General features: G+C 53.7%; 3 protein-coding genes across 10 annotated transcripts; 2 read left to right on the top strand and 1 right to left on the bottom strand.

The window, feature by feature from the left end:
* The first annotated feature begins 428 nt into the window (after positions 1 to 428).
* On the top strand, positions 429 to 12,407 carry FDPS (farnesyl diphosphate synthase). Of its 5 annotated transcripts, none has more exons than NM_001132148.1 (11): positions 653 to 677; positions 1,464 to 1,676; positions 1,754 to 1,916; positions 3,990 to 4,130; positions 9,683 to 9,763; positions 9,911 to 10,033; positions 10,407 to 10,495; positions 10,598 to 10,670; positions 11,356 to 11,433; positions 11,535 to 11,669; positions 12,150 to 12,407. In NM_001132148.1, the coding sequence occupies exons 2-11, from the start codon at positions 1,501 to 1,503 to the stop codon at positions 12,348 to 12,350; spliced, it is 1,260 nt and encodes a 419-aa protein (NP_001125620.1). In that variant the 5' UTR covers positions 653 to 677; positions 1,464 to 1,500; the 3' UTR covers positions 12,351 to 12,407. The 5 variants fall into 5 exon arrangements, with proteins under 5 accessions (XP_024107183.1, XP_024107122.1, XP_024107212.1 ...); XM_054559775.2 differs by having other exon boundaries at positions 662 to 788; positions 12,150 to 12,406; XM_024251415.2 differs by lacking the exon at positions 1,464 to 1,676 and having other exon boundaries at positions 429 to 677; positions 1,775 to 1,916; positions 12,150 to 12,406.
* On the bottom strand, positions 12,306 to 13,229 carry LOC100442596 (putative uncharacterized protein RUSC1-AS1). Its single transcript, XM_024245059.3, has one exon. The coding sequence runs from the start codon at positions 13,227 to 13,229 to the stop codon at positions 12,519 to 12,521; it is 711 nt and encodes a 236-aa protein (XP_024100827.1). The 3' UTR covers positions 12,306 to 12,518.
* RUSC1 (RUN and SH3 domain containing 1) lies at positions 12,634 to 22,855 on the top strand. 4 transcript variants are annotated; one of them, XM_024245045.3, is made up of 10 exons: positions 12,634 to 12,732; positions 13,429 to 14,871; positions 16,587 to 16,685; positions 16,844 to 16,920; positions 17,047 to 17,221; positions 17,298 to 17,403; positions 17,597 to 17,643; positions 18,328 to 18,880; positions 19,897 to 20,022; positions 22,148 to 22,855. In XM_024245045.3, exons 2-10 carry the CDS (start codon positions 13,515 to 13,517, stop codon positions 22,314 to 22,316), a joined length of 2,709 nt encoding a protein of 902 aa, XP_024100813.2. In that variant the 5' UTR covers positions 12,634 to 12,732; positions 13,429 to 13,514; the 3' UTR covers positions 22,317 to 22,855. The 4 variants fall into 4 exon arrangements, with proteins under 4 accessions (XP_024100813.2, XP_054407607.1, XP_024100809.1 ...); XM_054551632.2 differs by lacking the exon at positions 22,148 to 22,855 and adding an exon at positions 22,022 to 22,141 and having other exon boundaries at positions 12,642 to 12,732; XM_024245041.3 differs by lacking the exons at positions 12,634 to 12,732; positions 13,429 to 14,871 and adding an exon at positions 15,724 to 16,286.
* The last annotated feature ends 1,157 nt before the right edge of the window (positions 22,856 to 24,012 follow it).

The raw sequence follows: 24,012 nt of genomic DNA, 5'->3' as shown, positions 1-24,012 counted from the left end.
TGACCTCATGATCCACCCGCCTCGGCCTCCCAAAGTGCTGGGATTACAGGCGTGAGCCACCGTGCCCGGCCCAAGGCTCATCTTTCTTAAGCCCTTAAAGCACTTTATACACACATTACCTCATGGTATTACCACCCTCATTCAACAGATGAGGAAAACTAGTTTCAAGCAAGTTCACTGAGGATCAGAGATGTTAAATGATTTGCCTAAAGTTAGAGAACTAATAAGTGAGAAAGCTAGTCCTGCTGCGTTTTACTAACGTGCCAATCAGCTGCCCAGGAAGATAATGAAAACTGAAGTTGAGTAAGAGAGGCAGCAAAAGCCACAGCGGTGACGTTCCCAGCCTGGCTCGCTTCCGGCACTGACGCTTCCAGCCACGACCTCTAGACTTCAGCCCTTCCATTGGTCGTCCGTCACAGTGCCACAATACGCCATGCTCACACGAGGGCCAGCAGCCAATCAGCGCGGCTCATCTTCGCCCAGCCAGGACACGCAGGATCGCGTTACCTGTCCCTCCCGCGGGCACGTTGGGAGTTGTAGTCTTATTATGTATTTCCGCCCTTAGTGTGGGGAGAGCGGGAACTACTCGACCCACAGAGCCGATCGCGGAGCGGATTCTGCTTTTAGGAGTACCCGCCAACAAGCGGGACCGAGCAGGAATCAGCATCTGGGAACAGGTGAGAGAGGATGTGTGCTGGGCCTTGAAGGAAGGGGGCCGAGACCGGGCCTTACTTCTGTAACGATACTGTGAGGCATCGGAAGGCCAGCCTGTTGTGTCCGTTTTGAAGGTCGGTGGGCTAGACTGGCTGGCCTTCTGGGGGTGCAGAGACTTCCAAACTCTGCCGTTGTGCTTTCCTGGAACCTCCAATATGCCCGGACCCCGGTTTACTCCTTTGCTGCGAGCCCTTCTCTCCCGTCCAGAGTTGCTCCGAGCCTATCTGCTCAGTCCTAGCAATTCCAGTGGGGCTTGGGACGCGCGGTTCAAGCACCCCGGACCATATGGACGCAGCACCCATGGGTTCTCGCTCCAATGCTTCTCTCCTCCTTGGGGCGTAACTCAGACCCTGGGCTCCCTTCTCTACTGCCCAGGGGAGACCTGGGTTCTAGATTTGGCTCTGCCTCTACTATCTTCCTACCTCCTAGAGCCTCAGTTTGGCTTGTGTAAAATAGGATGACTTAAGGGTCCTTTCAGACCCTAATCCTGGGGTACTTTACTCTGTACCACCGCCTTACCCAGCCTTGTGCACGCCATCTTGAAGGCACTGAGTTCTAGCCTGTTTATTGTAAGTGGCGATTAGTTGGGTCTCAGTCACCCAGCCATACTTTTTGTTCCCTGCATATCCGTCCTGTAATTGTCCCCAAGCACATTCCACAAGAGGGAGGGGCACTCTGGGCTAAGGCTGGGGTGGGAGTTATCTGGGGAGCTGCCACCATGCCTCTGCCTTTGGTGCTTGCCCCTGCAGGGAGTGCTTGGTGCCCCCTCCCTATGCCACTCCCAGGATGCCCCTGTCCCGCTGGTTGAGATCTGTGGGGGTCTTCCTGCTGCCAGCCCCCTACTGGGCACCCCGGGAGAGGTGGCTGGGTTCCCTACGGCGGCCCTCCCTGGTGCACGGGTACCCAGTCCTGGCCTGGCACAGTGCCCGCTGCTGGTGCCAAGCGTGGACAGAGGAACCTCGGTGAGTGTGGTTGGGGTGAGGGGCCTTGGGGAGGGGAGCAGCTGATCAGGTTTCTGACTTGTTTTTCTTCTACTCAGAGCCCTTTGCTCCTCTCTCAGAATGAACGGAGACCAGAAATCAGATGTTTATGCCCAAGAAAAGCAGGATTTTGTTCAGCACTTCTCCCAGATCGTTAGGATGCTGACTGAGGATGAGATGGGGCACCCAGAGACAGGAGATGCTATTGCCCGGCTCAAGGAGGTGAGGGATTCATGACTTGGAGGAGTAAGCCTTTGGTTCGGTTCCTCTGTATATGTGTGGGATTCACCTGTGGCTTATGGGGGACTTTTGACAGATGTGAGAGAAAGCTTTTTTTTTTTTTTGAGACAGACCCTTGCTCTGTCGCCTGGGCTGGAGTGCAATGGTGCGATCTCAGCTTGCTGCAACCTCCACCTCCTGGGTTCAAGTGATTCTCCTACCTCAGCCTTCTGAGTAGCTGGGATTACAGGTGCGTGCCACCATGCCCAGCAAACTTTTGTATTTTTAGTAGAGACGGGGTTTCACTGTGTTGACCAGGCTGGTCTCGAACTCCTGACCTCAGGTGATCCACCCACCTTGGCCTCCCAAAGTGCTGGGATTACAGGTGTGAGCCACCACGCCTGGCCGAGAAAGCTTTTACCTGAGGGACTTGAGTCTGCTCTGGAGAGGTTGGGGCCTGGGCAAGTATACTTACTCAGTCCATCAACCTGACTTTTGGCTCTGATGGAAGGTGGGTCATCCAAACTGCTTTGCTTTGGGGGTGGAGGCCTTGAACCTGGCAAGGCTTAGATTTTGTGTCCTGAAATCAGAAGCTGTTACCTTGGCAGAGACCTGGGAGGAAGGCAGTCTGATATTGTCCTATCTCCCTGGGGCCTGAGTGAAGTTATTGTATCATTAGAAACCCCTATTCTAGAACATGAACTATTGCTGTGATACTTGCCAATTTTTTTCCTGTTGATTCTGGAGTATCTATTAAAATTCTTTTTATAAATGCTGTCTATCTCATATATCTCAGGGGAATGAAGGGAAAGGGGGGCTTTGCCTATACTGGAATGGGGATTAAAAGAGAGTCTTGGCCCGGCATGGTGGCTCACGCCTGTAATCCCAGGACTTTGGGAGGCTGAGGCCGGGGGGGGGGGGGCGGGATCATGAGGTCAGGAGTTCGAGACCAGCCTGGTCAACATGGTGAAACCCCCGTCTCTACTAAAAATACAAAAATTAGCTGGGCGTGGTGGCGCGCACATGTAGTCCCAGCTACTCAGGAGGCTGAGGCAGGAGAATCACTTGAACCTGGGAGGCGGAGTTTGCAGTGAGCCGTGATTGTGCCACTGCACTCCAGCCTGAGTGACAGCGAGATGAAGTCTTCCGTGTTAGTTAGGTCTGATTGAGAGCCAGGCAGCAGAAGGCAAGTGAGATGCAAGAGGAGAAACCACTGGAGGAGTGGGAGCTGGATCCTACAGCTTGGGTCTCCTGTAAGCTGTCTTCTGGCCGACTTTGGAGAGGCTTTGTTTTAATATAGTGAAGGAGGCTTTTCATTTGCAGGAGGGTTGAACCCTGGGTAGGCAGAGGTGGTTGGAAAAGTAGGGATGGGTTGTGAAGGGGAAGTCTAGGAGAGGTGGGGATGGGGAAGGAAACTGGGGAGGGACCTGAACAAGCCAGTCATCCCTATAGCATGTACTGAGTTTTCCGTGGGTTCAAGCCCTGTTCTGGGCTTGGGAGCAGCATTTAATCTGCACTATGGAGGTTTTAAATTTATTGGGAGGCCAAGGCGGGTGGATGACTTGAGGTCAGTAGTTCGAAACCAGCCTAGCCAACATGGTGAAACTCTGTCTCTACTAAAAATACAAAAATTAGATGGGCATGGTGGTGGGCACCTGTAATCCCAGCTACTCGAGAGGCTAAGCCAGGAGAATTTCATGAACCTGGGAGACAGAGGTTGCAGTGAGCCAAGATCGTGCCACTGCACTCCAGCCTGGGTAACAGAGTGAGACTTCATCCCTAAATAAATAAATAAATAAATAAATAAATAAATAAATAAATACAAACAAAAAATAAATTAACTAGGGTAGACCATGCAGAAAGAATGTGCCTGGGCACTGGGACCTCCTCTAGCTTTGCTCCAGAAATTTGGGGAAGGAGTAAAGACAGTAGCAATTCCAGAGGCTCCTTGAAGAGGAGTTGGGGTTGGGGAGGATAAAGTTAGGTGGTGGTTGGAAATGGGAGAGAGCAAGGAGAAAACTCACAGTAGCTGCTGTATGGACCCTGATACCCTGTCCCTCTTCCCTTGCCCTCCAGGTCCTGGAGTACAATGCCATTGGAGGCAAGTATCACCGGGGTTTGACGGTGGTAGTAGCATTCCGGGAGCTGGTGCAGCCAAGGAAACAGGATGCTGATAGTCTCCAGCGGGCCCGGACTGTGGGCTGGTGTGTGGAACTGGTGAGAGGGGTAGGGGAAGGGAGAAGAAGTTTCCTGCAACGGTGGTGACTTGGGTGGGAAGGGGAGGGATGGGCCTGAAACTTATTTCTGGGTTGTGTTTGTGTGTCTTTGTCTCCAGTGTGCTATGGCCAAATTTAGAGTGAGTCACTCCAAGGATTAACTAATGTGGGGAGCCTCTTTTGGCATTAGGTATGAAGATGGCTGTAGATAGTTGTAGACAGTGTGGACTGGGGCCTCGAGACTGGGCAGAGAGGTGTCAGTTCTTTCCTCTGAGCAGAGGATGGCTATAAAAGTGACAGAGGAGGCTGGACGTGGTGGCTCACGCCTGCAATCTCAGCACTTTGGGAGGCTGAAGGGGGAGGATCACCTGAGTTCCGGAGTTCGAGACCAGCTTGACCAACATGGAGAAACCCCATCTCTACTCAAAATACAAAGTTAGCTGGATGTGGTGGCGCATGCCTGTAATCCCAGCTACTCGGGAGGCTGAGGCAGGAGAATCGCTTGAACCTGGGAGGCAGTGGTTGCGATGAGCTGAGATTGCACCATTGCACTCCAGCCTGGGCAACAACAGCGAGACTCCATCAAAAAGGTTACAGAGGTCTTCCGAAGGCTATTCAGAAGCAGAGATTGAAAACTAGCAGCTCACTGATAGTTTTTTGAAAATGTTTTACAATTAAGTCTCCTAAATTTAACAAAGAGATTTCACACTAAAACCTAGATTTCTAGCATCGCTTGGGAAATTGTAAGATTTGGGTCCATGTTCCCGAATAGCAACAATTGGCTGAAGCTGAGTGGATGCAACTTCTGCAAGACGGCATGTGTTCTCCTGTGTGCTTTCTCTGGTTTGCTCCAATCCCCACATCCCCTTGTCTTCTATACCAGTTCGTCTTGGTCTTGAAGGTGTCTAGTTTGCTGGCATGGCCTAAAGCTTTCATTAGTGGCAGGGGAATTGGGTTCTGGGAGGGGTGCCATGCCCGAGGAGGGTGGCAGTGAGCCCAAAAGGGAAGAGCATTCAGAATTGGTGAGTGACGATGATGCTGAGTTCCTGGCCTGAGAGGAGCAGCTGGCTCAAGGGAAGACGTGCTGAGCACAATCAGCCCGGGTACGTTCTTGGTATGGGTGGAGCAGGTGGATCTGCCTGTCCTGGGGGCGGTGGAAATTCCGGTCTGGAACTTGTCAGGGAGATGGGTCTGGAGAATAGAGATTTGCTTCCAAGGAGGTAATAGGCCCATGGCATCCAGGGAGAGGGCCCTGGATGACAGGGATGCCGAGGGGCTGAGGGGTTCAAAATATGGAGATGACAGGCAAGGAAGGAAGGGAAGGAGGATGAGGGCAGAGCAGAGGAGCAAAGCTATGGGGGCCAAGGGAAGCAAGACCTCGAGGGGCCAGTGGTTGACTGGTAGAATCAGTTCGTTTTTTTTTTGAGACGGAGTCTCTCTCTGTTGCCCAGGCTGGAATGCAGTGGCACCATCTTGGCTCACTGCAACCTCTGCCTCCCAGGTTCAAGCAATTCTCCTGCCTCAGTCTCCTAAGTAGCTGGGATTATAGGCACATGCCACCATCCCTGGCTAATTTTTGTATTTTTAGTAGAAACGGGGTTCAGCATGTTGGTCATGCTGGTCTGGAACTCCTGACCTCGTGATCCATCTGCCTCGCCCTCCTAAAGTGCTGGGATTACAGGCGTTACAGGTGTGAGCCACTGCACCTGGCCTAGAATCAGTTCTTAACCCTGGCAGCACCCTAGGTTCACCTGTAAGTTTTTAAAATTTTTTAATTTTTTTTTCTTTTTTTTTTTTTTTTGATACAGGGTCTTACTCTGTTACCCAGGCTGGAGTGCAGTGGCATGATCTTGGCTCATTGCAATCTCTGCCTCTGGAGCGGAAGCCACCCTCCCACCCCTCAGCCTTCCAAGTAGCTGAGACTACAGGAGCGAGCCTCTACTTGGCTTTTTTTTTTTTTAGAGACTAGGTTTTGCCATGTTGCTGAGGCTGGTCTTGAACTTGTGTCATCAAGTGATCTGCCCATCTCGGCCTCCTAAAGTGTTGGGATTACAGGTGTGAGCCACCGCGCCTGGTCTAAATTTTTTTTTTAGAGACAAAGCCTCATTCTGTTGCCCAGGCTGGAGTGTAGTGGTGCAATCATGGCGTACTGTAGCCTCGACCTCCTGGGCTCAAGCCATCCTTCCACCTCAGCCTCCCAAGTAGCTGAGACTACAGGTGCTTGCCACCATGCCCGGCTTTTTAAATAGTTTTTTTGTAGAGATGGAGTGTCACTATGTTGCCCAGGCTGGTCTTGAACTCCTGGGCTCAAGTGATCTGCCTGCCTCGGCCTCCCAGAGTACTGGGATAACAGGTGTGAGCCACTGTGCCTGGCCTGGGTTGTTTTTTTTTTTTTTAATTTCCCTAATAAGTAGAAAGTGCTGGTGGGGTTAAGAATCAGTGCTAGGAGGTAGGGGAAATTTGGGGAGGCCATGGAATTAATTATCTTGGAGACCATCATGGTTGAGTAGTGGTGGCTGAAACGAGATTGTCCTTGCAGTCACCCTTGGGAGAGGCAGTGAACGGGTGGCTTCAGGGAAACCATGCTACTCCAAATAAACATAGAGTCAATTAAACATGTGCCTTCGATGTGGAAAGCCCAGGACTTCCACACTACTCTTCTGAGGTTAGGTCAGAGGTAAAGATGCAGATGGATGCCTCCTTCCCTGAGGACCCTGCCTATAACAGTAGCAGTGATTGCAACGGTCCTTTCCCCACAGCCCATGCTGGGCTCTGGCAGGCGGTGTTGCATGCTTCCTTTGCAATGTGGATTCACTACAGCACACGGGATTAGGATGGGATAAAGTCTTAAAAACCATGTCTTCTAGGCCAAGTGTACTGGCTCATGCCTGTAATCCCAGCACTTTGGGAGGCTGAGGCAGGTGGATCACCTGAGGTTGGGAGTTTGAGACCAGCCTGACCAACATGGGGAAACCCCATCTCTACTAAAAATACAAAATTAGGCTGGGCGTGGTGGCTCACGCCTGTAATCCCAGCACTTTGGGAGGCTGAGGCGGGTGGATCATGAAGTCAGGAGATCGAGACCATCCTGGCTAACATGGTGAAATCCCGTCTCTACTAAGAATACAAAAAAAATATTAGCCAGGCTTGGTGGCGGGCACCTGTAGTCCCAGCTATTGGGGAGGCTGAGGTAGGAGAATGGCGTGAACCTGGGAGGCGGAGCTTGCAGTGAGCTGAGATTGTGCCACTGCACTCCAGCCTGGGCAACAAGAGCGAGACTCTGTCTCAAAAAAAAACAAAAACAAACAAAAAAACAAAATTAGCCAGGCGTGGAGGCACATGCCTGTAATCCCAGCTACTTGGGAGGCTGAGGCAGGAAAATTGCTTGAACCCGGGAGGTGGAGGTTGCAGTGAGCCAAGATGGTGCCATTTGCACTCTAGCCTGGGCAACAAGAGCAAAACTCCATCTCAAAAAAAAAACACAAACCATGTCTTCTGCTCCAGCCTGGGTGAGAGAGTGAGACCCTGTCTCAAAAGAAAATAATAATAAAAATTAAAACCTGGGTATAGGGCCGGGTGCATTGGCTCACACTTAAAATCCCAGCACTTTGGGAGGCCAAGGCGGATGGATCACCTGAGGTCAGGAGTTCGAGACCAGCCTGACCAACATGGTGAAACCCTGTCTCTACTAAAAACACAAGAATTAGCCGGGTGTGATGGCACGTGCCTGTAATCCCAGCTACTTGGGAGGCTGAGGCAGGAGAATCACGTGAACCCGGGAGGCGGAGGTTTCAGTGAGCCGAGACTGCGCCATTGCACTCCAGCCTGGACAACGAGAGTGAAACTCCATCTCAAAAACAAAAACCTGGGTATATATCTAGAAGTGGAAAAACAAAAAAAGGAAATCAGTTATGAAAATAAAAACCAAGTCTGGAGCTGGGTGCACTGGTGTGTGCCTATAGCCCTAGATTCTCAAGAGGTTGAGACAGGAGGATCACTTGAGCCCAGGAGTTCAAGTCCAACTTGGGCAACATGACAAGACCCTTGTCTCTTTAAAAAAACAACCCAAACCATGTCTTGAAAAGCTATTTAATGACCAGACACGATGGCTCACGCCTGTAATCCCAGCACTTTGGGAGGCCGAGGCAGGTGGATCACTTGAGGTCAGGAGTTCAAGACCAGCCTGGCCAACATGGCAAAACCCTGTCTCTACTGAATGAAAATACAAAAATTAGCTGGGCTAGCAGTTGGTGGTGGCAGGTGCCTGTAGTCCCAGCTACTTGGGAGGCTGAGGCAGGAGAATCGCTTGAACTTGGGAGGTGGAGGTTGCAGTGAGCCCACATGGTGCCACTGCACTCCAGCTTGGGTGACAGAGTGAGACTCTATCTCAAAAAAAAAAAAAGAAAAGAAAAGAAAAGAAAAGCTATTTAAGGAACCAAAACATATAGTTTGACTGACTGCAAGAAGTATCACAGGGAATGTTAGAGTGTTTTATTCTTTAATTTCTTTGTCAGACAAGTGTTTAGGAAACTCTCACTCCAGGCCTAGTGCTGTGCTAGGCTCTGCAAATGCTAAGAGGGAGAAGTTACTGTCCCTGCTTCCAAGGAGTTCATGGTCTAGTGGGAAACCCGACACGTTCAGGTACCTTCAGATGGGCACTCAGAAGAGTAAGCCCTTAATGTTTAAAAGTGTTTAAAGATGTCTGAGACTCATAGGTCAAAGTCAGATTTCAGTTCCACCTGATTAGACCTGCACTGCTAAGGAGCTTCTTTAGGTAAGGCTGTGTTCCTAGTCACCGGGATGTTCAAACACAGTGCTGGGGGCAATGTGGGAATAGCCTTATTTTATTTAGGAAGTAATGTAAAGTCAATTGCATGAATAGATCTTACTTTAAGCATTCATTGAAGTTTTTGGCAAGAATAGAGTATGGTATATGGAGGTGTTTCCTAATCTCCCTGATACCAGGCATAATCTAGGGCTCATTAGAGATGTCAAAGATCTGTTCTAGTTTCTTACCTAAAACAAGAGTGTTTTAGTTCCGTTTTATAGGCAGGGAGTCTGAGCCAAACAGGTTATGTCACTTTCCAAGTCTCCATAGCACAGAAGTCTTCTGTCTCCCCATCCTGACTTTCCCAGCTCATCGGGACTGTCAAAGGCAGCAGCTGTGGCCGGCTGTGATGCCTCATGCCTGTAATCCCAGTACTTTGGGAGGCTGAGGCAGGAGGATCATTTGAACCCAGGGGTTCAAAACCAGCCTGAGCAACATAGTGGGACCCTGTCTCTACAAAAAATAAATTAAAAAAAAAAAATAGCCGGGCATGGGGTACGTGCCTATGGTCTCAGGTACTCAGGAAGCTGAAGTGGGAGGATCACTTGAGCCTGGGAGGTAGAGGCTACAGTGAGCCGTGATTGCACCACTGCACTGGATAACAGTGAGACTCTGTCTCCCACCAAAAAAAAGCAAAACTATATACAGATATAAAGTAGCAGCTCTGTTGCTGATAGAAGGAACAGTAATAAGGAGCCCTGCAGGTCTTACTCCACTCTTTCTAGCTGCAAGCTTTCTTCCTGGTGGCAGATGACATCATGGATTCATCCCTCACCCGCCGGGGACAGATCTGCTGGTATCAGAAGGTAATGTGGGCAGGAAAATAGCAGTGGGTATGGGGACAGGCCACAGCGAGGTGGTTATATATGGCCTGGTTGAGGTTTTGGGGTGATGGCTCTTAGTATGAACCCAGACTAGAGATTGATTGCTTGTTTTTCTCTCTGTCATGACAGCCAGGCGTGGGTTTGGATGCCATCAATGATGCTAACCTCCTGGAAGCATGTATCTACCGCCTGCTGAAGCTCTATTGCCGGGAGCAGCCCTATTACCTGAACCTGATTGAGCTCTTCCTGCAGGTGTATTGCAGACAGGGTCTGATGCCCAGAGGGTGCCCATGGTAGCCTTGGCCTCTATAGGACATGCTCATCTAGCTGGTTTCAGGGTACAGGATTGCAGGGTGCCTGGAAGGGAAAGAAAGCGAGGAAGGGTGTTGGGAAGTGGGGTTGTGGTAGTGGCAAGAAAGGGCTTCTCTGTCCTGTGTAATTGGAAGAAAGGGTGATAAAGGACTGTGTGTATGAATATGGGCCTTGAGTTTTGGGGCTTTCTCCCCTTCTGTTGCCTTTTTGATTCTGCCCAGTTGTCAGCTGGTATGGGATGTTGGGCTTGGGATACCAGGGTTTCGCATATCTGGAGAAAGCCTGGCTCATGGACCGTCTTTGTCTTGCTTAGAGTTCCTATCAGACTGAGATTGGGCAGACTCTGGACCTCATCACAGCCCCCCAGGGCAATGTGGATCTTGTCAGATTCACTGAAAAGAGGTGAGGGGAGGTGAGGGACAGTGCGAATCATGTCTGGACAGTGAGGGAGGGCTCAGGATGCACATTGCCCTCCTGAGGAGTTTCTCTTCTCCCCCTACTCAGGTACAAATCTATTGTCAAGTACAAGACAGCTTTCTACTCCTTCTACCTTCCTATAGCTGCAGCCATGTACATGGTGAGTGAGCCTCCTCACCCCTCTCTGCTCTGCTGATGGGGGCTTTTAGACAGGAAGGCATAGAGCAGAAAACGTGAACGCTGCTACCCCTGGTGAAAAGCTGTGTGACCTTGAGCAAGTCGGTCTCGCTCAGTCTCTTTCCTCAGCTGGGGATAAAATTCCTACTTCATAGGACTGTAAAGATTAAGCAAGGCAAGCGATATGAAAGTGCTTAGCACATAATAGGGGAACAATATATCCTGCATCTGAGTATGGATAGGAGTGTGGAGGAGATCATCCAGGTTGAGAGGGAGAAGAGTGGATTAAAGGCAGTCAGTGGGATTAACTGTCTACCCTGACCTTGCTTTTCTACATTTCCTTTTCATCTTGAAAGAAGTTGGAGGCGGCAAAAATATTAGGAGGATGGATCAGAATGACTTGGGGACTGACATTTGTGAGGGAAGAGACAGGCTGTGCACCTCTAGAATGGATTCGTCTCTTTTATGACTCCCAGGAAGGACTAGCCAAAAATAAGTGGGATTGAGGTTGGACCATCAGTCAGGACTGTCTAGGTCAGGGAAGCCAGGATGTCTGAAGAGAGAGGAGAGATTTGGGGCTGCAGTAGGGCAAGACCCCACGGGAGGAAGCAGCCAGGAAGATGCCGGCACCTCTGGGGTTTGGCTTATTAACCCCCCTTTCCCTATAGGCAGGAATTGATGGCGAGAAGGAGCATGCCAATGCCAAGAAGATCCTGCTGGAGATGGGGGAGTTCTTTCAGATTCAGGTAGGAAGGCAGGAGGCAGTAGCAGAGAATACCAGCTTCACTCCTCCTCTGCCTAGGAACCTCATCCTTCCTCTTTTGCTGCCCTCCCCCTCCCTGCCCAGGATGATTACCTTGACCTCTTTGGGGACCCCAGTGTGACCGGCAAAATTGGCACTGACATCCAGGACAACAAATGCAGCTGGCTGGTGGTTCAGTGTCTGCAACGGGCCACTCCAGAACAGTACCAGATCCTGAAGGTGCCTGAGAGAGGGTGGTGGGTCCCTGAGTTGGTGGAAAGGGATAGAGCAGTGGTTCTCAACTGGAGGCAGTTTTCTTCCCAAGGGGACATTTGGCAATGTCAGCAGACATTTTTTGCCATCGTCATTACAACTCTGTGTGTGTGCGTGTGGTACAGACATCTAGTTGGCAGGAGCCAAAGATGTTGCCAAACATGTAGCACACAGAACAGCTCCCCCAGACAGGATTATCTAGTCCCAAGTTTCAATAGTGCCAAGGTTGAGAAACCCTGGAGTAGAGGACGCCTGGTCTGAGGCAATATTTGGGATAGGGAAGGGAAGCTTGGGATCTTAGCTACCTAGAGACACTTGAAAATTGGAGGGAGGAAAGGAGTGGGTGGCTTTGGAGATGTTCTGGAATATGTGAATGAGGGGAGTGGAGGGGTCCTGGCGGCTCTGGGGAAGGCCAAGACCGTTTTCCTGTCTTCCAACCCCTTCCAGGAAAATTACGGGCAGAAGGAGGCTGAGAAAGTGGCCCGGGTGAAGGCGCTATATGAGGAGCTGGATCTGCCGGCTGTGTTCTTGCAATATGAGGAAGACAGTTACAGCCACATTATGGCTCTCATTGAACAGTACGCAGCACCCCTGCCCCCAGCCATCTTTCTGGGGCTTGCGCGCAAAATCTACAAGCGGAGAAAGTGACCTAGAGACTGCAAGGGCGGGGAGAGGAGGCTCTCAATAAATAATCGTGTAACCTTCTTGTGGTTCTGTTCTTGCTCGGCCCAGCCAGAGTCTGGCTCTTTCCAGAATGTGCGGGGTGGGGTGCTGGGAGGAGCCGCTGCACGGAAGCAGGACCCAGGGGCCAAAAGCTTAGGATATATCAAACCTGCTAGGTGGGTGACAAAAGACGCTAAACGCTGGGGGCGGGTCTGAGCTACGCCACGCCCATGAGCGAAGGGGTGCAGCTGCGCAGCGCAGGGTGGGTTGTGCTAGTGCCCCTCCCCTCCCGCTCTGTGCCCCGCCGGGCGGGGACCGTGGGAGCCGCGGACAAGCCCAAGGCCGGAGCGGTTCCAGGAGGACCTTGGTGAGGAGGGCTCGGCCCATGGGTGTAGACCGATGGACCAAGGCACGAGGGGCGGGGCAGGACAAGGGAGCAGGAGAAATGAATAGAGAAAGGGTGCGGTGGTGGCTGAACGATGGAGACGAATGCGGAGAGAATGGACTTACCGCTGTTCCGAGGGGCGAGGGCGCAGGCTGGAGCCCGGCCGAGGCAGCCAGCAGATGCGGAGTTGACAAGCTGACGGCTGCTCCAACCTTTTCCTCTCCAGCCTCCACCCCTTTTCTGCATTCACCAGGCAAACTCTGCGTATTGCCCCACCCCCATCCTCCACCTCCTTTCAGGGCATCTGGGTGGGTCTCCCTGGGTCCCTTCCTCTGGGAGTAAGGGGTAGGCTGGAGGGCAGGGCCAGATTGCGGCAGCAGGGACCTGGAGGTCCATTCTGGGCCCGGACCTCTTCCAGGCCCCCGCCCCCCTTCGGAGATCCAGAGCGCAGCCGCGTTCTCTGACCCTCCCGGCTCCATTCCCGGGGGGTTACATTCGACTCCACCTGCAAACACTGCAGTGGAAACTAATGGTCAGTCGATTGCGATTTGCATCTCATTGAAATATCTTCCAAAGCAGCCAGAGCCTTCAGGCCTGCTGCTGCCGTCAAGTCACCTCGGTGTCCTTCCCCGCAGCTCTTGTCCTCACTGGCTGGGCTTCACCACCCCTGTCTTCTAGGTCTGCACCTGTGGTTGCCAGGTAGGTGGATGTGAGAGACCCTACCCTTCTGGTTCTCTAGAAGCCATCCCATCGCCGCTAGCACCATGCTGTCCCCTCAGAGAGCTTTACTCTGCAACCTCAACCACATCCACCTCCAGCACGTCTCCCTGGGCCTGCACTTGTCCCGCCGTCCTGAGCTACAGGAGGGGCCTTTGAGCACACCCCCTCCTCCAGGAGACACTGGGGGCAAGGAGAGCCGGGGCCCCTGCAGTGGCACCCTGGTGGACGCCAATTCCAACAGCCCAGCTGTGCCCTGCCGGTGCTGCCAGGAGCACGGTCCGGGCCTAGAAAACCGGCAGGACCCGTCACAGGAGGAAGAGGGGGCTGCCTCTCCCTCAGATCCAGGCTGCTCCTCCTCGCTCAGCTCCTGCTCAGATCTTAGCCCCGATGAGTCCCCTGTCTCAGTCTACTTGCGGGAACTCCCTGGTGATGAGGATGCCCACCCTCAGCCCAGTATCATCCCCCTGGAGCAGGGCTCCCCACTGGCTTCAGCAGGCCCTGGCACCTGCTCACCGGACAGCTTCTGCTGCTCTCCTGATTCCTGCTCCGGAGCTTCTTCTTCACCCGATCCTGGCCTGGACTCGAACTGCAACGCCCTGACCACCTGCCAAGACGTCCCTTCCCCAGGCTTGGAGGAAGAGGACGGGAGCGTAGAGCAGGATCTCCCTACCTCTGAGCTCTTAGAGGCGGATGATGGGAAGATCGACGCTGGGAAAACGGAGCCCAGTTGGAAGATTAACCCAATTTGGAAAATTGACACACAGAAAACTAAAGCTGAATGGAAAACCACTGAAAACAATAACACTGGTTGGAAAAACAATGGGAATGTTATCTCTAGCTGGAAAAGTGAACCTGAAAAATTCGACTCTGGTTGGAAAACCAACACAAGAATAACTGATTCTGGCTCGAAAACAGATGCAGGGAAAATTGATGGAGGATGGAGAAGTGACGTCAGCGAGGAGCCGGTGCCCCACCGGACAATCACGTCCTTCCACGAGCTGGCCCAGAAGCGCAAGCGGGGCCCAGGGCTGCCCCTCGTCCCGCAGGCCAAGAAAGATCGCAGTGACTGGCTCATAGTCTTCTCGCCCGACACCGAGCTGCCCCCCTCGGGGTCGCTGGGCGGCTCCTCGGCACCTCCTCGGGAAGTCACCACCTTCAAGGAACTCCGGTCCCGAAGCCGGACCCCAGCCCCGCCAGTCCCGCCTCGAGACCCCCCAGTTGGCTGGGCTTTGGTCCCGCCCCGGCCCCCACCCCCGCCTGTCCCTCCCCGAAGGAAGAAGAACCGATCTGGACTGCAGCCCATAGCGGAGGGGCAGTCCGAGGAGGGCCGGGCTGTCAGCCCAGCGGCTGGCGAGGAGGCCCCAGCCGCGAAGGAGCCGGGCGCGCAGGCTGGCCTGGAGGGTAAGAGGTAGCAAGAAGCGGGAGGAGGGCTGGGCTTCGGCCGCTCACGCCTCCTAGGCTTCCAACCCGGCCCCCTGTCTTCCCTCCATTCTGTGTCACCCATCCTCCCCGCCCCTTCTACCAGGGAGCGCTCCGGGAAAGGGAAACTGGGTGGTCATTGGGTTACAGGACTAACTCTTTGCTCCCTCTTCTTCCCGCCCCTTCTTGCCTGGCTGCTCATCCCGCTGTCCTCCTTCCCTCTGCGCCTGGCCCCGCCAATCCCGCCTGCAGCCGGTCCCCTCCTGCTCCCTCGGCCCCTGGTTTTCCGGTTCTCGGCCGACGGGCGCCCCCTGTTGGAGGGTGGGGGCGCAGGCGCAGCTGGGTCTCTGCTCCTGGCTCCTCTGGCCGGGTGGCCCGGCGCCGGGCTGCGGCTGCTGGGGGCGCCGAGCCCCCCAGAGGAGCAGCTGCTGCCCGTCCGCCTGTCCCCGGTGGGAGCCTATTCGCCTCCGACTCGGGGAGCCTTGCCCTGCCTGGCCAGCCCCGAGCTGGCACTGCTGCTGTCCCCGCTCTTTCCCAGAAGTAGCACCTTCCCCGCCGCGGCTCCCCCACCCCGCCAGGTACCCGCCCCCCCGCTGCCACCGCAACCTCGTCCGCCGAAGGCCCCTCGCTGGACCAGGAGCCCATCGCCTCCGCCCAGGCTACGTAAGACGGACCCGGGCTAGCCCCGCGGGCCACGCCTCAGGCGGGCCGCCCCGCCCACTTTCGCCCGGCCCCGTTTTCGCTTTTTTTCCGGGGTTGCCCAGCTTAGTCCCGCCCTTCAGTTTAAGCCGACTCCAACCAAGTTTGTCGGCCTTGGGGAGTCTGGCCCAGTTCCTAGTGCTGGAGGGGGAAGCTGTTGCCTTTCCTGCTCCGTGGGCCGGCCCCCTCTCCCTCCAGACCCACCTGGGCATAGTGGACGCGGGCTTACCCAGCCTTCATGCCAAGTCTAGGGGGTCCCAGCGAGTCTGTTGTTAGGGGCTTTGGGTCACACCCTCCGTGGAATTCCTTGGACTATGCAGCTCGGGCCTGCCCCCCGACCTTGCTAGGGAGGGGTGGAGGGTGAAGCTCCCGGGAGCTCATTGGCACTAGAGGTTTTGGCCATGCCCTCTCCGCGAGTCCAGTCCCACGCGGGATGAAGAGGGCACCGTCCGCCAAGAGGCTGCTGCGGGACCCGGGTTTCCCCTTTCCGGCGCCTTCCATTCTCCCAATCCTCGGATCTCGCCTCCCTCCGTCTCCTCCCTTTCCCTTCTGTCTGTCTTTCCATTGGTCCATGCCGCCCACGTGCTCCCTGGGGCTCCGCAGGCAGGACTGGGCCCCGGGGCGGTGCGCAGGGCTGCACCTCCCTCCCCGCGCCGTGTCCTCTCCCGCCCTACAGGCCCTAGCAGGGCAGGCGGGAGGTGAGCGCGGCCATCCCGCTCCCGGAGTTCCGGGATCCTGGAGGTGGGGGCTGTGCCCTGAGGGAGGGCACAGGGAACTGGGATGGGGCTGGGGGACAGCGAGTGCTGGGAAGTGTGCGGGATTTCACTCCGGGGCTCGGGTCGAGCTACCCCGTGCTCCAGGCGGTCCTGCGCCTCCTCTCCCCAAGACCCTTCGGGGACAGAGCACTGCAGACCCGCCGGAGACAACTTGTGCGGGAGCCCGGAGTCCTCGGAATAACCCTTGGTAAGTGTCACCGCGCCCTTCTTCCCTTACGCCAGTCCGTAGTTCGTGGTCCTTCGCCGGTGTCCCCGGAGCCCAGCGGCTGTGGATGGCAGAAGCCCAGAGTGGGACTGGTCAGCTGCAGGAGCAGAAGAAAGGTAGGGCACCCTGACTCCCGACCCCGCGCTTCCGAATGAACTGCCCTTCGCCCCCGGCCCTGCTCTCAGGCTGTCCGAAGGCAGTCTCTCCACGCCCCTTGGGCAAGCCTGGGTAGGGGCGCGGCCTCCTAGCGTCTTCCCTTTCCCGCTCCTCTTAGGTCTCCTGATAGCCGTCAGCGCCTCCGTTGATAAAATCATCTCGCATTTCGGGGCCGCCCGGAACTTGGTGCAGAAGGTGAAGGTGGCTGGGGGGAGGCTGTTGGGATGAGGGGAGTAATGGAGCTCCGCGGGGGATGCGGGAACGGTTGGCGGGAGGTGGCTGGAGGGATCTCTGGACCCATCGGCATCGCGCCACCTCCAGGCCCAGTTGGGTGATAGCCGGCTGAGCCCGGATGTGGGGCACCTGGTGTTGACCACCCTCTGCCCGGCCCTCCACGCCCTGGTGGCGGACGGGCTGAAGCCTTTCCGGAAGGACCTCATCACTGGGCAGCGCAGGAGCAGCCCCTGGAGCGTGGTGGAGGCGTCGGTGAAGCCAGGTGAGCCAGGAGGGCGTGGGACCCGGCAGTGCGCAGGGCAGGGCCGGGCTTGGCTGACTGCACCCCACGTTCTCAGGCTCCAGCACCCGCTCCCTTGGAACCCTGTATAGCCAGGTCAGCCGTCTAGCCCCGCTGAGCAGCAGCCGTAGCCGCTTCCATGCCTTTATCCTGGGCCTCCTCAAGTGAGTTGCCTTCTTTCCAGTGCCCTTCCCACGACCTGGGACTGCAGGAGCGTCATGGGTGGGACACAGTAGTAGTGCCTCGCGTCCCCAGAGAAGGCCCCCCGCTCTTCCAATCTCATCTCCCATCCTCCACCCAGAGAGGACTGGAGTCCTCCACCTCCCTGAAATTCCATTCCCTTTTTTCTCCCCTTAGCACCAAGCAGTTGGAGCTGTGGTTTTCCAGTCTCCAGGAAGATGCAGGTCAGAGGTTCAGATGGTAGAGGATGGGGCTGATGGGCTGGGAGGATGGGAAGGAAAGAGTTCTCTCCTGCTGGTTCTCACTGCTGCCAGAATGCCATTAATCCAGATCTCTGATCTTATTACTCTTCTAATTAAAATTTTCTAAGGAGGCCCATCGCCCATAGGATGAAAGACCCAAAGCCTTGGCTGTCTGTACTCTGCCCTCTTCCCCTGCCTTGGAGGCCAGGGCTTTCCCTGGTCTTGCCAACAGTCTTCCAGCCTGGCCCTTCCTGCTCCAGGGCCCTGCTTATGCTGTTCCTCTACCTTCTGCCCCTCCTTCCTCATGAACTGTCATTCATCCTTTGAGTCCTTCCCCAGTGAGGCCCTACCTCTACCCTCAGACTAGGCCAACCCCCACACCCCTTTTTGTATGTGCTTCTATGGGTCTCCTGTCCTCCTCCTCTGTAGCCTTTGCACTGTCACTCAGTTACTTGTCACCACTTGCTCTGTGTGTCTTCCTATTTGGGCTAGGTTCCATGCAGGCAGGGATGTCAGTCCTATAGCCCACCACATCCTTCCTCCTCTCTGCCCCAGTGCCCAGCAGAGTGAGGCCTGGGAGGATGTGTGCTGACCGGTGGGCTTCTCTGGGGGGTCTTCTGGGACTAGGTCCAGGGCAGGAGCTGATGTTGGCCTGCTCTTTTCCAGGCCTGCTCTCCCTCCTGTACCTGCCAACAGGATTCTTCTCCCTGGCCCGTGGTGGCTGTCCCTCCCTGTCCACAGAGCTGCTGCTCCTGCTGCAGCCATTGTCGGTGCTCACTTTCCACCTGGACCTGCTCTTTGAGCACCACCACCACCTGCCCCTGGGCCCGCCTCAGGCCCCTGCCCCTCCAGGCCCGCCTCCGGCTCTGCAGCAGACTATGCAAGCCATGCTGCACTTTGGGGGCCGGCTGGCCCAGAGCCTTCGGGGGACTTCCAAGGAAGCTGCTTCAGACCCCTCTGACTCTCCAAACCTTCCCACACCAGGGAGCTGGTGGGAGCAGTTGACCCAGGCCTCCCGGGTCTATGCCTCTGGGGGCACTGAGGGCTTTCCTCTTTCCCGATGGGCACCGGGGCGTCATGGGACTGCAGCTCAAGAAGGTGCACAGGAGAGACCCCTGCCCACAGATGAAATGGCACCAGGCAGGGGCCTCTGGTTGGGAAGACTATTTGGAGTGCCTGGGGGCCCCACAGAAAATGAGAATGGAGCCCTAAAGTCCAGGTAATGGGGTACCTTGTCCTTTCTATGACCTTCTGACTCTCTCTCAGATCTCCCAGCGGCCTCATTTGAAACTCTAGTGATGATCCTTTAGGGCAGAGGTTGGCAGTCTGTTTTTCTACAGCCATAAGCTAAAAATGGTTACATTTTAATGTTTACATTAAGTGCCTCCATAATGATCTCAATTTTCTCTCTTGGCCTAGGTCCTGAAATATAGTTATCCCCAGGTACATGTGGGGGATTGGCTCTAGGACCTCACATACACTAAAATCTGACATACTCAAATCCTACAGTTGATGTATAGGAAAAGATAGCCCTCAGTATATGTGGGTATCACATCCTGAGAATACAGTATTTTTTGTTCGGTTGAAAAAAACGTGCATATAGGTGAACTTGTGCATTTCAAACCTGCTTTGTTCAAGGGTCAACTGTGTTTACTATCTGGTCCTTTAGAAAAATGAAAAACAGCCTGGGCAACATGGTGAAACCCTGTCTCTACAGAAAAATACAAAAATTAGCTGGGCATGGTGGCACACACGTGGTGGTAGTCCCAGCTACTCTAGGAGGCTGAGGTGGGAGGACTGCTTGAGCCTAGGAGGTCAAGGCTGCAGTGAGCTGTAATCACACTGCTGCATTCCAGCCTGGGCGACAGAGCGAGACCCTGTCTCCTCTCCAAACAAACAAACAAAATGCCAACCCCTGCTCCAGGCCTCAACAACTGGTGGCTCTTTAATGGCTTCAGATACTCTCTAGTGGCCCTTTTGTTCTGAGCCTGTCTAGACCCTGCTGAGTCCATAGGTTCCTTGGGATTTGTGGTGTTGTGGACGTTCGTTGTCATCTCCCTCATCAGCCTAAAAGTGCCTGTGTCCAATAATTAATACTCTGCCCTCAGCAGTGACTAACCCCTGACCTCTTTTGAACCACAATTAGGCCCCTTAGCCTCTCCCTCCCTCCAAACCCCAGGGTTCTTGGGTTTTCTGGAGGTGGGTTCAGCTGCGACCCTATGTCCCTTCTTTTAGGAGACCATCTAGCTGGCTGCCCCCGACAGTGAGTGTGTTGGCTCTTGTGAAGCGGGGGGCACCTCCCGAGACGCCTTCTCCTCAGGACCTTGAGGCCTCAGCACCCAGGATGCTGCAATCCCATAGGTAAGGAGGATTGGGGAGAATGCACTAGTGTGTAGCCATGTATGCTATCACAGCATGGATGGGAGGTAGTGTAAAAAACCCTGGGCTTTAAAATAAGACCGTGCTTAGTGTGCATTGCAGCTTTTCTATTTATTATCGATGTGTCACTCATTTGAGCCTTGGATTTTTTTTTTTTTTGGAGACAAGAGTCTCGCTCTGTCACTCACGCTGGAGTGCAGGGACACAATCTCGGCTCACTGCAACCTCCCCCTCCTGGGTTCTCCTTTCTCAGCCTACCGAGTAGCTGGGACTACAGGTGCCCACCACCACGCCCGTTTGTTTTGGAATTTTTTTTTTTTTTGAGATGGAGTCTAGCTCTGTCACCAAGCTGGAGTGCAGTGGCGTGATATCGGCTCACTGCAATCTCTGCCTCCCAGGTTCAAGCGATTCTCCTAAGCCTCCTGAGTAGCTGGGATTACAGACACATGCCACCACGCCTAGCTAATTTTTGTATTTTTAGTAGAGACTGGGGTTTCACCATGTTGGCCAGGATGGTCTTGATCTCCTGACCTTGTGATCCGCCCACCTTGGCCTCCCAAAGTGCGGGATTATAGGCGTAAGCCACTGTGCCCGGCCAATTTTTGTATTTTTAGTAGAGATGGGGTTTCACCGTGTTGCCCAGGCTGGTCTAGAACTCCTGACCTCAGGTGATCCGCCCGCCTCAGCCTCCCAAAGTATTGGGATTACAGGCATGAGCCACCGCGCCCGGCCAGGATTCTTTCTATAAAAAGGATACGATGCAATACCTTTTTTATGGTTATAGAGACTAAACATAATTTTTTTTTTGAGACAGAGTCTCACTCTCACCCAGGCTGGAGTGTAGTGGCATGAGTTCGGCTCACTGCAACCTCACCTCCTGGGCTCGTGATTCTCCTGCCTCAGCCTCCAGAGTAGCTGGGATTACAGGCATCTGCCACCATGCCTGGCTAATTTTTGTAATTTTAGTAGAGACAGGGTTTTGCCATGTTGGCCAGGCTGGTCTTGAACTCCTGGCCTCAAGGAATCTGCCTACTTTGGCCTCCCAAAGTGCTGGGATTACAGGTGGGAGCCACCACACCTGGCCACTAAACATTTTTTTTTTTTTTTTTTTTTTTTTGAGACAGTGTCTCACTCTGTCGCCCAGGCTGGAGTGCAATGGCATGATCTCAGCTCACTGCAACCTCCGCCTCCCGGGTTCAAGTGATTCTCCTGCCTCAGCCTCCCAAGTAGCTGGGACTACAGGTGCCCACCACCATGCCCAGCTAATTTTTTATATTTTTAATAGAGATGGGGTTTCACCATGTTGGCCAGGATGGTCTCGATCTCTTGACCTTGTGATCCACCTGCCTCAGCCTCCCAAAGTGCTGGGATTACAGGTGTGAGCCACTGCACCCGGCCTAAACATTTTATAAAAGAATTTGGCAGCCGGGCGCGGTGGATCACCTGAAGTCAGGAATTCAAGATCAGCCTGGTCAACATGATGAAACCCCGTCTCTACTAAAAATACAAAAATTAGCCAGGCGTGGTGGTGGTGGGCACTTGTAGTCCCAGCTACTCCGGAGGCTGAGGCAGGAGAATCGCTTGAACCCGGGAGGCGGAGGCTGTCGAGATCACACCACTGCACTCCAGCCTGGACGACAGAGACTGACTCTGTCTCAAGAAAAAAAAAAAAAAAACAGAGTAGATGGAGTAGTAGGAGATCCAAACACCAAACAGGTTTTGGTGATGGATTGGATGTATGGAGTGAGATGCCCAGGTTTTCACCAGGAGCAAGTGTGGGTAGAAAGTGGTGCTGTTTACCACTATAGACGACATGAGGAGGGACTGGTTTTGAGGGTGAGTCATTTCATTTGCCTATGTTGAATTTGAAGCACCATTGAGAAGTGCAAATAGTGTCAAATAAGAAGCTGGAGTGGGTTTGCCACTCAGGAGAAGGCTAGGGCCCCAGATAGAATCACCATGTTGATGAATGGTTCTCAAGTCTCTTCCAGAGCCCAGTCAATGTCCACTGAGCCAAACCAACAAGGGCACTCTAGAGGTGACGCCTGGGGACAGCTGGGCACCCCCACCTCACCTCATCCCAGTATCTTCCTCTGGCTCCCCTCAGGGCAGTGCGGGCTCTCTGTGATCACACTGCTGCAAGACCTGACCAGTTGAGCTTCCGGCGTGGGGAAGTGCTGCGTGTCATCACCACAGTGGATGAGGACTGGCTCCGCTGTGGGCGGGATGGCATGGAGGGTCTGGTGCCTGTGGGGTATACCTCCCTTGTTCTGTAGCCCTGGGATCCTTTCCTGCGTATGTGTCTCCTTCCTGTCACCTGGGAATGGAATGGCCAGTGAACACCATCCCAGAAGCATTTTCCCTCTGCAAAATGACATTTCTTCCCACATCTGTTTCTGCTAATATTTAAAATAAACTTTCCTTCTTCCCTCCTATACCCACCTGTAAGGTGAAATCTGCTCTTCTTCCAAATATATAAAAAGAGAATTGCCCTCCAGGTAATCCCTTTCCTTTTTCCCGTCTATATAAGGGAATGTCTTCCTTCCTATCTATCTGCAAAATGGAAATCTAGACCTCCTTCTTCATCCATAAGTGGACTGTGCCAGTACAATACATGCCTCAGCCCCCAAGCCTAGAAGGACCTCTAGTCTCCTTCCTGTGTGGAATCTTCCCCACTCCACCCCTCCCAAGTTGCCTGTATTGATAATGTACTCATGCTGTACTAGGTGCTGAAGCCTGGACACCCCTGGTGGGTGGGCCTGTGGTGATGGTTTGCATCCTTCCTCCTTTGTCCCAATAAAGTATGGGAGTCGAATGTGTGTCTTTCACTGTGGGTTTCAGGACATAGGCTATGGGGGATGGGAAAAAGGACCGCCTATGGGAGGCATAAGGCAGATGTTTCTTCCTAGCCCAGGTTTAGTTCTTAATGCTCCCTGAAGAATAGAGAAGTAGTCCCTCATTGGTTCCTGAATCTCACAAGTGCTTCTCTAGTCTATGACTTTCTCTGTTTAGTTAGACTAATAGGATAGGAGCCTGCATAAATATGGGGGAGGAGAGAAGACTTAGCCCTTGAAATCGTACTTCATATCTGAGGTGAAGGGAAGGATTAAAGATTTGCACCGGGCACAGTGGCTCAGACCTGTAATCCCAGCATTTTGGGAGGCTGAGGCAAGCACATCACTTGAGCTCAGGAGGTCGAAACCAGCCTTGGCAACATGGCAAAACCCCATCTCTACAAACAATACAAAAAATTAGCCAGGTGTGGTGACGCATGCCTGTGGTCCCGGCTAGTTGGAGGGCTGAGGCAGGAGGATCCTTTGAGCCCAGGAGGTCGAAGCTGCAGTGAGCTGAGATTGTGCCACTGCATTCCAGCGTGGGTGACAAAGGGAGAACCTGTTTCAAAACAACAAAGAGTTGTAAGAAATGTCACCATTTTTTCTACTGGCCGGGTGTGGTGGCTCACACCTGTAATCCCAGCACTTTGGGAGGCCAAGGTGGGTGGATCACGAGGTCAGGAGACAGAGACCATCCTGGCTAACACAGTGAAACCCCGTCTCTACTAAAAATACAAAAAAATTAGCGGGGCATGGTGGCAGGCACCTGTAGTTCCAGCTACTTGGGAGGTTGAGGCAGGAGAATGGCGTGAACCCAGGAGGCGGAGCTTGCAGTGAGCTGAGATCGTGCCACTGCACTCCAGCCCGGGCGACAGGGTGAGACTCTGTCTCAAAAAAAAAAAGAAAGAAAAAAGAAGTGTCAACATTTTTTCTACTTAGTATGTATCAATCGCTCTGTGATGATATAATTCCAGTAACCCAGGCACTTGACAACAACAAAAGGTTCCAAGTAAAAGAGAGGCCAGGTATGGTGGCTCATGTCTGTAATCCCAGCACTTTGGGAGGCTGATGTGGGAGGATTGCTTGCAGTCAGGAGTTTGGGACCAGCCTGGGCAGTACAGCAAGACAGTCTATTAAA

Source organism: Pongo abelii, chromosome 1, assembly GCF_028885655.2.
Source record: "Pongo abelii isolate AG06213 chromosome 1, NHGRI_mPonAbe1-v2.0_pri, whole genome shotgun sequence".
Lineage (NCBI taxonomy): Eukaryota > Metazoa > Chordata > Mammalia > Primates > Hominidae > Pongo > Pongo abelii.
Note: the sequence above shows the minus strand (reverse complement) of the source record. Positions and strands in the feature narration are given on the sequence as shown.